The sequence below is a fragment of the Acinonyx jubatus genome, chromosome B1 (assembly GCF_027475565.1).
Source record: "Acinonyx jubatus isolate Ajub_Pintada_27869175 chromosome B1, VMU_Ajub_asm_v1.0, whole genome shotgun sequence".
NCBI lineage: Eukaryota > Metazoa > Chordata > Mammalia > Carnivora > Felidae > Acinonyx > Acinonyx jubatus.
In genome coordinates, this window is record NC_069382.1 from 181807658 (window position 1) to 181819643 (window position 11986).

Below are 11986 nucleotides of genomic sequence, written 5' to 3' on the forward strand. Positions count from 1 at the left end.
AAGTAATGGCCTGATTCAAAATGATAGCTTCCAGAGTTCCATCATTACCTCTCATTGTTCCAACCCCGTCCTTCACCAGTGCGGTAGGAACAAGGAAGCATTTACGTAGCGGCTGTCAGCGTCTGGGAAGGTCTCATCCCCACCGCATCTCTGATTAATTCCAACTGAAAGAAGCCCACACTTGGGAGGACAAAGCTCGGCAGAGATCAGTTAACAAAAGAAGACGAATGTCCCCTTCGGGCCAATGTGCAAGGGTGACACGGTTTTAGGAGCCTAACAGCCTTTCTACAAAGAGCTACTATTTCTTCATCTTTTTGAGAAAACATTTTTTCTTTCCTTACTATTTACGCCATGAAGCAATTCTACCGGTCGATTGCGTCATCATTATTGACACGTGTTTGTTATTAGTAAGGATTAATGATACTAATCCTGCGTGCTAAAACAGCACAGAATAATTACTGTTATTTTCTAATAATATCTTCCCATGCCGAGCCAGTTCAAAAATCCTTCTTTCATGGAAATGGCAGTGCAACATGTCTGTTCTCAAGGGGAAACCAAAACTCGGCACAGTTTAGGAGTCAACATTCCATAAACCCAGACTTAAGGGCAGGTTTTGCACCTCCAGCAAGGAGCGGAGGTCCTAGTTACATAGATCAGCGTTTGTGGCATTTTCGGGAACTTTTCTTTGTCTCCTGACAATGACTTGTGCATACTTTTTAGACATCTTTTGGATAACAAGGGAGGAGAGGATTGAAAAATCTTGCTGTTGACCTATAATCTAATCCTGGGTGGAGCCTGGCGCCTATGTTTTCATGGTCCTGAGGCTCTGAAAATCCAGCCATTCTCAGGAAAAACAAACAAACAAACAAACAAACAAACAAACTCCCTGACCAGACCAAACGGGAGAACCACAGCCTCGCCCATCCCCCTCTTGCCGCTGTGTTTTGACCTCTAAGGATGACAGCAATGTCGCTTCCCCCCCAATCCCCAGCCAAAAAAAAAGGTTGAAAAGTTCTCCCTGGTAATCTCAGAGGTTTGCCATTTTAAAAAAGATTCATGCGTTTGGACATGAGCAGAATGTCATCTAAAGAAATGGCACGAGGCAAAGTACCGGCGACCAAAAGGCCCCCGTGTAATTTAGACCACCCTCACTTAGATGTAAATTAAGGTAGAGAAGATTAACCTGACCCACAGTAAAAACACCGCGAATGGTTTAGGGGTTAGGTTGTTACGGGTAAGGTTAATTAATTTTTCAGGGGCACCAGAATATACTATTAAGTGTCTTGGAAGGAGTAATTTCATAAGAGTAATTTCCAGACGGAGTTTATTCATCTCACGTTGGTGAAAAATTTAACTGCAGAAAGGACCATAATTTACTCCTTTTGAATACAGCTCCTTGCACGATGCTGGAAACTTGCTCGTTTTGACTCGGTGTTTCCCATAACCCCCGTACAACAACCATAAAAACTTTCTTTTCGTTAGTATGGAAATTATGTTATTGCTTCCCTGAGCTACCTCAGATGCCACTAAACGTTTGCGTGAGTTAGAGATCTTTTTTTCTGAGAGTGCCATTTTAGGAACTTTTAGGGTAGCAACCTGAGTACAGCCTAAACACATTTATTTATGTGTGACATTTACATATATGTACTAATATACTCATTTATTCATATATATGTCCACGGATTCAAACATTTAATCAGCTGTCTGGTGAGTATCCACTAGAGAACACTGGCAAAGTTTGAGGCCCCTGGGTGGCTCAGTCGGTTAAGCACCCAACTTCGGCTTAGGTCATGACCTCACGGTTCATGGACTCGAGCCCCGCATCAGGCTCTGTGGTGACAGCTCGGAACCTGGAGCCTGTTTCCGATTCCGTGTCTCCCTCTCTCTCTGTCCCTCCCCTGCTCACCCTCTGTCTCTGTCTCTCTCTCAAAGGTAAATAAATGCTAATTAAAAAGAAAATTGACAAAGTTTAAAAATTAATCAGGTAAGATTTTATACTTCAGGTGATTTTTTATGAGCTAATTATACATAAGTAACAAGTTAGGGGTAAAAAAGTAAAAAGTACAAAGCTCCCTCGGAGGCGCAGACACAGCTGGGGGAGATGAGGGGCACTGCGGTTGGTCATATTTTGCTTCTTGTCCCGGCCGCTGCTTCCATGGGCGCATTCACAGTGTAAGAATTCAGTGAACTGTAGACATAATGATTTGCACACTTTTATGTAAGTTATACTTCCATCAAAAGAAAAAAAGGAAAGTGAGGGACTGTTTATAAACATTCTTGAGTGCTTAGCATGTGCCAGGCACTGTGAACAGGTCAGGTGAGGCTCCTGCTTATATTCTAGAATAAGGTAAACATGTAAAACGCTGAGCACTCAGCCCAGCACAGAAAATCACCTAAAGGTCATTAGCCAGTACGATTCACTTTAGAGAGGGAGAAACCAAAGGTGCCTGCATAAAATGCACAGAAGTGAAAGAAACGTGGGAACTGAGGCTATGGACTGAAGCAAGAACTCATCAGTTAGGATCCTGCCAAAGACCTAAGTGAAAGGAATGAAAATTTATCCTAAAAGCAGCAAGCCTCCAGTGAAAGGTTCTAAGCAGGAAAGCACATGGTCAGAACAGCTCAACTCTCAGGGCGCCTGGGTGGCTCAGTCGGTTGAGTGTTGGACTCTTGATTTCGGCTCAGGTCATGATCTCACAGTTCATGAGTTGGAGCCCTGAGTTGGCCTCCGAGCTGACAGCGTGGAGCCTGCTTGGGATTCTCTCCGCTCCCCCCCCCCGCCCCTCCCCTACTCACTCTCAAAATAAATAAATAAACTTAAAAAAAAAAAAGGTCAACTCCCTCTAACTGCCCTCATTTGTCCCCCAGTTTCCCCAAATGCCAGCTGTCAGCCTGAAAATATTTGCATGTGTCTGATGCCAGCCCAATCGCAGTAAGACTCCTCTCGGGCCCCCTTATGGGTACCAGGAAGTGTTCCCCCCAGGCCCCTTGCCCCTGAAATCAGCCCTGTGAGGCTCTTGCATGCGTTTCACCACTGTTTGGTCTGAGAGCTAAGAAAATCTTGACTTCTGGGGGCCTCAGAGTCTGGCGTGGAGCGCACATGATCGGGTGCTAAGAAGCTGCTCCCCAAGTGGGTCTCAGTCCTGCAGTCTGGAAGGGACGTCAGTGTCCCGCCCCCCCCCCCCATTTTGTGTCTGAGGAAAGGAGACCAGATGGGTCCTCCTGATCACAAAGCGATGAGTAGGAAAATGGGGCTGGGTACCAGTCCTCAAGACCCCGTTCTCTGCCATCCATCCCCCTCCAGTTGAACTCGACAATCTCTGTTATTTAGAGAAGTTTGGTGGAACAATTTAGTTAGGAGGCGTGGGGAGCTTAAAGCTTCTTTTACACATGGCATGTTATTGAAACTGAGGAAACATCAGCTGTCTGCATCGAAGAATGAGGTGCTGATGGAGAAAGAGTGATGGGGGACCCTAAATCCCTCCCAACTGTTCTCTTTCCTGCCCTGAAGGCAGCCAGCACCTCTTGTCATTACTAAAGGTCCCAGGTCTTTCCTGAGCTGCAACATCTATAAAACCTGCCTCGATTTAGATATTTAACGGCACACGGAAATGATGGTTATGGACGTGGCCAAGGGCTCCCTTTCCCTCCGTGAATGACACAGAGCAGCTGCTTTCTTTTTTAATGTGGGTCCCATGGCCCCCGCCAGCAGCATGTTCTATCTGAGAGCCCCTGTGACGTGGGCCTGGGGTTGAGAGGAGAGAGGGAGTGAGGGCTGACTTCCTGCCAGAGGTGTGATGCTGTCCTGGGTCTGTTTCAGGGGAGATCCAGACGCAAGAACGAGATGAAAGTCGTGCCGCCACCGAGGCATTGACAGCACCCGAGGACGCGGGAAGGCCCGCCATCAGCTCCCCGGCAAACCAGAGCCACGGGAACCAACGCAACCCCTTTCATCCTTCATTACCGCAGGTACCCTCTGAGGAAGAAGAAATGAACAGGCTTGGAAGGGAAATCACGAAACTGACAGAGGCACAGGCAGAGGCAGAACCAGAAGGGGCCAGAAGAGCAGGTCCCGGGGAGGCTCAGAGGAACGAGATGGGGACAGCCACGCTGGGCCTGACCTCCAGGGGGGAGGCCCCCAAATCTTGCCAGGGCCCCATTGAGTCCAGCCAGGCAGCGGCCGAAGCCTCCGCCGTGGAGGACAGCAAGGAGACCCTGGAGGGTGCAGGCAGGAGGAGCCCCGTGAAAACATGAAGGGGAAAGGGATCCCCGCGATGTCGCGTCAGAGGCACAGGGGACAGTAAAGAATCAAGCATCAGAGCAGCTTTCGGAGGCGACTCTCTCCTAAAACACTTCCAAGTCTGCAAGTGAGAAGGGACACAGGTCCTGTTGCAAACTGAACATGCTGATGATGCCAGCACAGTGCGATTTATTAAATGCCGGTCCTCAAGCTTCCCAGTGTCCTCTCTTTGTGCCGAAGACGTGCTGCGGTGAACACGGCCGGGCGCAGCATCGTGTCCCCCACACGGCTGGGTTTTGGCTTCCGTCTTTCTGTCGGCGTTTGTTTTATTAGAGATAAGATGTTTTTCTCTTAGCATTTAATGTTGTCGATCAAGATTGTGGGAAGAGCTTGAAAGGGATGGGGTTTTTAATCAGGCCCCTGTCTTTGTAATGGTTAGGCGGCTGGAGAGAAAGGTGTAATTGAGCGTAATGGGTCCAGAGGGCCCACGGCTCCGCCTCATCATGTCAGGGCCCCGTAAGGCCTCCCAGCACGGGTGTTCTTGGCACCCTGCCCGCAGCCCTGTCTGTCACGGCCCCGACTGGCAGGTGGAAAGGGGCTTAAGCAGGCTCAAAAGGCTGGGCTTCCGGTTTGAAATCCACAGCCCCTGTTGAGCCCTGTTTGCTGACTGCTAGAGCTGAGTTTTCCAGCCTGTAATTCTGAAGGATTAATCGACCTGGACTGATGGAGTGGGGCTGGGGGGGAGGGGGAGCGGGGGGGGGGGCGGGGATAAGAAGGCAAGGAAGGGGACTCCAGGGGTGTTTTGATTTTTTGTTTCTGAGATGAGATAAGAGCCAGAACCTGGAAATGCTGGTTCTCTCCACTCAACCTGCGCTGCCTATAGGGTTTTATGGCCGTGTAGGGTTAGGGCAAGATAAGCAGTTCCCTGTGCCACCTGAAACCTTGAACCCTTCACCTCGCTTCCTCTGTGCTGCCACGTACTGAGATTTTAAAGACAAGACACAGAGCAAGTGGCCCTAGGGTGGAGAGAGAGAGGAAAACAAGATAACTTCATGACAGCCCGTTTAAGGGGGACTGTGGGGCCAAGCACCAAGGGTGGGAACAGGGGAGATACCATCCCTCCTGGTTCTTTCCTTAGGGATCAAATGAGCTCTTGCAGGTGGCATCTGGAGCCACAGGAAATTAGAGGCTCGTCGAATGATAGACCTTTCTTTCCGCTGAACTCCGTTCATTTCCCCAGAAAGGTCCGATACCAGATCCCAAAGCTCCAAACACCCCCTGAGAACCAGAATCACTCCTTGGGGAGGCTCTCCTGCAGGAAAAAGAGAGGCTCCCCAGCTGGGAAAGTTGAAAATTCCTCCGAAGTATCAGCTGTCAATAGCACGCTTGTGATTCCAGGTGGGGGAGGGGGAGGGGGAGGGCGGGGAGGGCCGGCCCACCCTGATACCTCCCTGCCACGTCTCATCTGCGGCGTTACTCTGCTGTGCCGTGTGCTGCCTTACGCTGCAGGAGAGCGGAGTGTAGGCAAGAAGGTCCAGCGTGGGCGCCTGGGCGGACCTCCCGCTGCTTTCTTCCCGCTCGCTTAGAGGTCACCCCAGTAGTGGGAGAGGTGGCACGGCCGAGTCGGTGCTCTGTTGCCCCTGGACACAGGAGCTGGGATCTGGACACACCACCTGCCCCTGCCCGTCAGGCCCCGATGCCCCTTTCATCGGTCTGCGCTTCAGCGCCTCCCCGCTCTCCAGACCCACCCCCTCAACTCCCTCTCCAGGGAGGTCGCTTCTGCAGCTGCAGACCTTGCACAGGCCAGCAGCCACAGAAATAATTTTCCTGCTGCACGAGGCCTTAACTATCTGCAAATGTTCAGCGCGACCGCATCGTCCGCCAGAGCCACCAAAGGAAAACACAGCCAGATTTAATACAATAATAATAAAAAGAAAGATCTCTCCCCTCGGAAGCTCTGGTTTTGACACACGGTCGGCCAGGTGCACATCTTTAGGGCCCATTGAATCACCTTCTGGAAAGCAGGGCTTACGATAAACTCCGTCCCATTCCGTCAGGGGCAGGGAAACGCTGAGTCCCAGAGAGAGGGGGGTTTGGGGTACGGAGGTCGGAGGGAGTGATAAGCCAAACTGTGTGTGCCGAGGGCCTGGGAGGGTTTTGTGTCAATGGATGGAATCGGAGCCAATGAGTTGATCCTGTCACATGTGTAACCTTGACAATGCCCCATACGCACGTGACACTCCCCCAGCCCTGCTGTCCTAGCCCGACATGGTTCTCCTGTTCCACAGACATTAAAGGACAGGTTTCAGCAATTATTTATGGTTGTCTTCTGTCTTTTTGAGAGTCGTCGTGAAGCATACAGCATACAGCATACAGCTGCATACAGCATACAGCATTCTCTCTCCTCCACCAGGTAACCCTGTGTCAGTCAGAGTCCTCTCAGCTACAACTCATACTTTAAGAAACTTAATAGAGAAATGAATTACATTACGTAACACGCAGTTCAGAAGTAGGGCATTCCTGGGCTGGTTTATTCAAGAAGTCATCGAGTATCTGGGTTCCCATCTTCCTGCTCTGCCGAACCTCAGTGTCAGCTACTCCCTCAAACTGCCAAGATGGCTGCCACAGCTCCAGCATCAGTCACCTGTTCTTACGTTTGTGTCCAAAGGCAGAAGGAAGTTTCTCCCTGTGTGTGTGTGTGTGTGTGTGTGTGTGTGTGTGTGTGTGGTGTGTGTGTTTAAGAGCAAGAGCAAGAAATCTAGTTCTTGGCACATTTCATCAGTCAGAATTATCGCATGCCTCTGTCTACACCAACGCCTGGCAAGGGAGATGGAATATTCCTGCGAAGGGTTAGGTTCCGTAAGATCACCATGGGAACTAGGGAGGGCCCGACCCGGGACACGCACACTCTAAAAGGGTGAACACCAAAACAAAATCAGGTCTGAAGAAGTACAGGAAAGTTAGAAATGGATTTAAAATAGACCACCGACAGCATTGTCTCTGAAGTCCATGTCTGATCTTGTTTCATTTTCTTCCCTTTAAAAGCCAGAATGTTGCGTTACTCATGGGTTTGGAGGTGGGGGGAGGGGCAGTGGTTGTTTGTTTGTTAAGAAAAATGCCATCTTCTCTCTGCTCCTCCCTGGCTTCTTTATCATCTGTTCTGTTTTGCAGCTGGAACGTTCCCACCTTTGTTCCCATACTCTTCGAGTATGTCTGTCCTTCCATTATTTTTCCAGCTCGGTTGCCAGCAGAATGCAGAGCAGTCTGGATAAATGAAACAGAGCTGACAGGCCTCTTAATGAGAGCTTGTTTGCACATACTGCATTTCTTGTGACGGCTCTGTACCTGAGAGCCTTTAGGTGTGGATTTTTCCATACGAGCGTTTGTCCTTCTTGTAATTAAGGCCCCTGGAAACGGATTGGCTTTTTAAAATCAGGCATTTCTCTTCCTTAACTCCTTTTTCCATGCCTCCTCTGTCCACTTTCCCCTCCCCCTCTGTGGTCTTCACCTCACGTGGCTATTCCAGAAGCCTCTCTAGCTAGGAGGCTCCTACTGGCATTCAGCTCAGTCCCTGCTGGGGCCTCCTCTCAGTTGGCAATCTTACGCTAAATTCATTTTCCCCTATGGGTCCTCTTGTGTCCTCAATCCCAAACACACACCATTGTGATGACGTGGAATTTTGTGACGATGTGGAATTCTAAACGACTGGCATCAGTCGTTCACATGTTGGGGTGAACTTGGGGATGTGTTATTCCCACTGGGGCATTTGTGCCCCTATTCACCATGTGACATAAAAGGTTCAATCTCTTCCTCAAGGAATTTCAAAGACCAGCTACTTGCCCATTGGTGTTTTCGTCCGTTTCTTTAAAATTCCAGCACGCCTTTGCCACGCTTTTCTTCTGGTTCCATCACTTTCCTGTAGCCCTTGGGATGGCTTGGTATCCGACTTCTCCTTGAAAAAGCCCTCTCTTTGCTCTGCCCTCTGCTTTCATTCTGGACGCCTCCATTTGGAACAACCTCTCTTAATAATACAGAGGGTACCATCACACAGCTCAGTTAGGATGTCAAAGAGCCAAAAGATTCCCCTTACTTAACTCACTACTTTAATATATTCCTTTTTTCCAGATGTCTTTCTGCACAGAGAAAAATTGGAAATTCCGAGATGCAGTAGAGAGCTCAGTAGTGAATCTAATTAGAAATGAGAAGCAGAAAAATAAGAAGGGCCTGTCTCTCGATATTATGATTGCTCACGAAAACAAAACAAAACAAGTTGATACAGCATGAAGGCAATTTAAGATGATAGATACAGATGTGCTGCCTTACATTTCATATCACCTCTTGAATGGGATTTTTTTTTTATAGGGAAAGTTTGTACAATACTGATAGGTTAGACTTTCTGGAATCTATGTAAACCCAGGAATATATTTTGGATCTTAGCCAAGGCCAGTGATAGCCTATTAAATTTAAAACAATTGGTGAAAGAAAGAAAAGAGAAAGAAAGAGAAAGGAAGGAAGGAAGGAAGGAAAGGAAGGAAGGAAGGGGAAAGAAAGAAAGAAAAAGAAAGGAAGAAAGAAAGAAAAAGAAAGAAAAAGGAAGGAGAAAAGAAAGAGAAGGAAGGAAAGAAAGAAGGAAGGAATGAGAAAGAAGGAAGAAAAGAGAAAGAATGAATGAAAGAAAGAAAGAAAAAAGAAAGAAAAAGAGAAAACCAGCTGCTATTTTGTAGTTTAACTTAAAGACAGAAGTAACTTCTATTCATTTGCAGACTTTGTGTTATTGGATTCTATGACCATCATGTAACATAACTATATATATTTTTTTGTTACCTGAAATAAACATGCAGTAATTTTCCCCGATACAGATGATTATCTTTATTATTTGCACCATTCTCCCTCTCCACCCTCGCCACAGGCCAGGCATATAGACTGAGCGTTCCTTCTGAACATATTGTAACAACTTATCAGTGGCAATCTGCCACCTAAAATTATTAGATCGTATGGTAGTCATGAAAATTATGGAGAATGTAAAGATTTTATGCGTTCCGTCAAAAATGCCAGATCTAAAATCAGTTAGTTTATTTCCTGCAGTCTTTCAAGTTGACCAAAGCACTCACTGATTTGCTCTATTTTCTTACGTTTTTAGTATTTCTGCATATATATATATATATATATATATGCACTGAAAAGCCCCACTCGGAAAAAAATTCACTGCAATTCTGAGAAAAAGCTTATCCTAAACATCTAAAGATAGCATTTCTAATTATTGTCTACATTGTGTTTAAACTGTGCAAACTCGAGCATTATTCTCACTTTACCAGCTGTGTCTAGGTAGAGTCATTACATCAAACGCTTCTAATTTTACAAAAAGAAATCAAAACAAGTGTGTGTTTAAGTCTCAGTGACAAATGCAAACCCTGTGAGTCAAACAGGCAAACTGATTAGCAAGCTGGCTGGGAAGTCAAAACAGCAAATATAAGGAGATTAACAAAACAGATCTGTAAGATGAGAGGGGTAAAAATAGCTTCCAGGGGCCAAGTGGGGTCCAGTGGGTGGGTCTGGCCGCACGCATCAAGTTCTGTGCCCAAAACCAGATGCCTGCCTGTACCACTCACAATCTTCCTCCGTCCCAGAACTCTACCTGCCCTCCCCCAGGAGCGGGGATCAAAGTTCAGCAAGCCAGCCTCTTCACCGGATGCAGAAACTTTCTTTCAAACCTAAGTGGAAGCAACGTTTCCTCTACTTGAATCTTTCTAGTTGCAGGCACTCACTAGGACACAAGGTCGTTCAATCTGTTGGTACGTAGCTATTTTTCTGACATTAGCCATCATTATTAAGTAGACATTTATTAGATACTTAGGTCCTCCCTTTATACAGCTCTCACAAATAACACTCGATTTAATTCTCACAACAATACAATATAATGATCTTATCTTACAGATGAGAAAACCCAGGCCCAGAGAGGTGAAGTGACTTAACTCAGGTCACACAGCTTCTAAAAGTGTGGCGGAGCGGGGGTTCCAAACAGGCCACTTCACCCTTCTATTATTTCCTTTCATTGTTTCTCGCCTCTGGAGCCCCATGGAAGAGCTTATCAATCCAATTCCCACCGATGGACCGAAAGAACATGGAATGGGTCTGCTAGGTTACCTCTTTAGTCTTGGAGGGTTGAGGGTCATAAAGAGAGAAACTAAAAACAGAAGATACTATGATCTGAATGTTTGTGCCCCCCCCCCGCCAATTCATACATTGAAATCCTAACCCCCAAAGATGATGGTAACAGAAGGTGACACCTTTTCCCAAAGGTGTCCCAAAGTCATGAGGGGGGGAGCCTTATAAAAGGGGCTCAGAGAGATCCCTAACTCCTTCCTCCATGTGAGGACACAGTGAAAGGCACTGGGTGTGAACCCCAAAGAGGGCTTTCACCTGACCATGCTGGTGCCATGACCTTGGACTTCCAGTCTCCAGAACTGTGAGAAATGAAGTTGTGTTGTTTATAGGCCACCCAGTCTGGACTGTTCTATGACAGCCCAAATGGACTACGACATAAGGTAAGTGATGAGAAGCACCAGTCTCCTTCTAAAAAAGAAATCCAAACCTCCCTTGATGATCCTGAATTTAACCTATAATCGGGGCAGCGAGTGGAAGATGGGGTGTTGGGCATCCATCCGTGGGGTGTTCATTCCTCTCCACTGTGTGTCCTATGTGCTTCCTGCCTCGTTTTCACCACTTTAAACTGTGGGGATAGGCAAACACATCTGTTGGGATCAGGATATTTAAAGAAGCAGTTTGCTAGTCCCCTTTCAACGCTAATCTGCACGGTTCAAGCGAACGCTTCAAACCAGTGAGAACAGTTGGTGGAGCAAAGTCACCAGGCAAAAACCTTTCTCTCCAATTGTCACTTGGGTTCAAGGAAAGATTTGTAAATAACAAGTTAGTCCTAGTAAGCGGTAAAAATAGCCACCGGGGATGGGTTTCTGGCGAAGGTTCCGTTTGACTCACTGCCTCGAGTCTGGGAGGAATGGAAGTCGCAGCTAGAAAGTGGGTCTGCCCAGGGAGCGTAAAAAGTTGTTGGGTGCTTTTATTGCACAAATGAAGGTGGCTACGCATTCTAATCTAGTCTGTGTAGAGATTATAATTTTCAAAAAGACAGGCTGAACATCCAAGTCTTAGTCAATATCAGCCTGCCCATGGGCTTCATTGTTCCAACCGCCTCTGTGTCAAGAAGTCAAGAGAAGCCTTGTCCTTATCCTGACTGTGGAGAAGGCCAGCAACTTCAGATCCCAAAGCCAACCGCCCTGTAAACTGCTCTGTCACACTGCTTCACTGGCCCTCTCACCATCTGGGACCTCAGGCTGCCCTCAGAGGCACGTGTGAGGAGACACAGGACCCAGCGAAGTGGCACTGGCCTTGTGTCACGCTGGCGGCCCCAGCATCAGAACCACCAGGAAGCTTGTTGCAAATGGCTGTCCATCTTTCCCTTTGGATTCCAGCCCAGGATGCCCAGGGTTTTTTGGGGGTTTTTTTGGTTTTTTCTTTTCTCACTTTCCTGAGTGATCCTGGTGCCCTCCATCTTGGGAGCCACACGGAAGGACAAGATAACCAGAGACCCCACGTCGTGGTCAGCAGATGTAGAGAGAGAAGAGGATAAGGAGAAATCCTGCCTGTTTTGGGGAAATCTCTTTGCGGTTTCCAAATAGTAGCTGAGCCTAGGAGCAGAGCCTCAAACAAACAAACAAAAGTAACCAAGGC

General features: G+C 47.5%; 1 protein-coding gene across 2 annotated transcripts in view; it reads left to right on the forward strand.

Annotated features, from left to right (window-relative positions):
- CCDC149 (coiled-coil domain containing 149) overlaps positions 1-4597 on the forward strand; it is a 60214-nt gene extending 55617 nt beyond the window's left edge. For both annotated transcript variants that reach the window (XM_027048008.2, XM_027048119.2), the window contains one exon: positions 3821-4597. In XM_027048008.2, the coding sequence (XP_026903809.1) occupies positions 3821-4254 (434 nt within the window). In that variant the 3' untranslated portion in view covers positions 4255-4597. The remainder of the gene's footprint in view (positions 1-3820) is intronic.
- The last annotated feature ends 7389 nt before the right edge of the window (positions 4598-11986 follow it).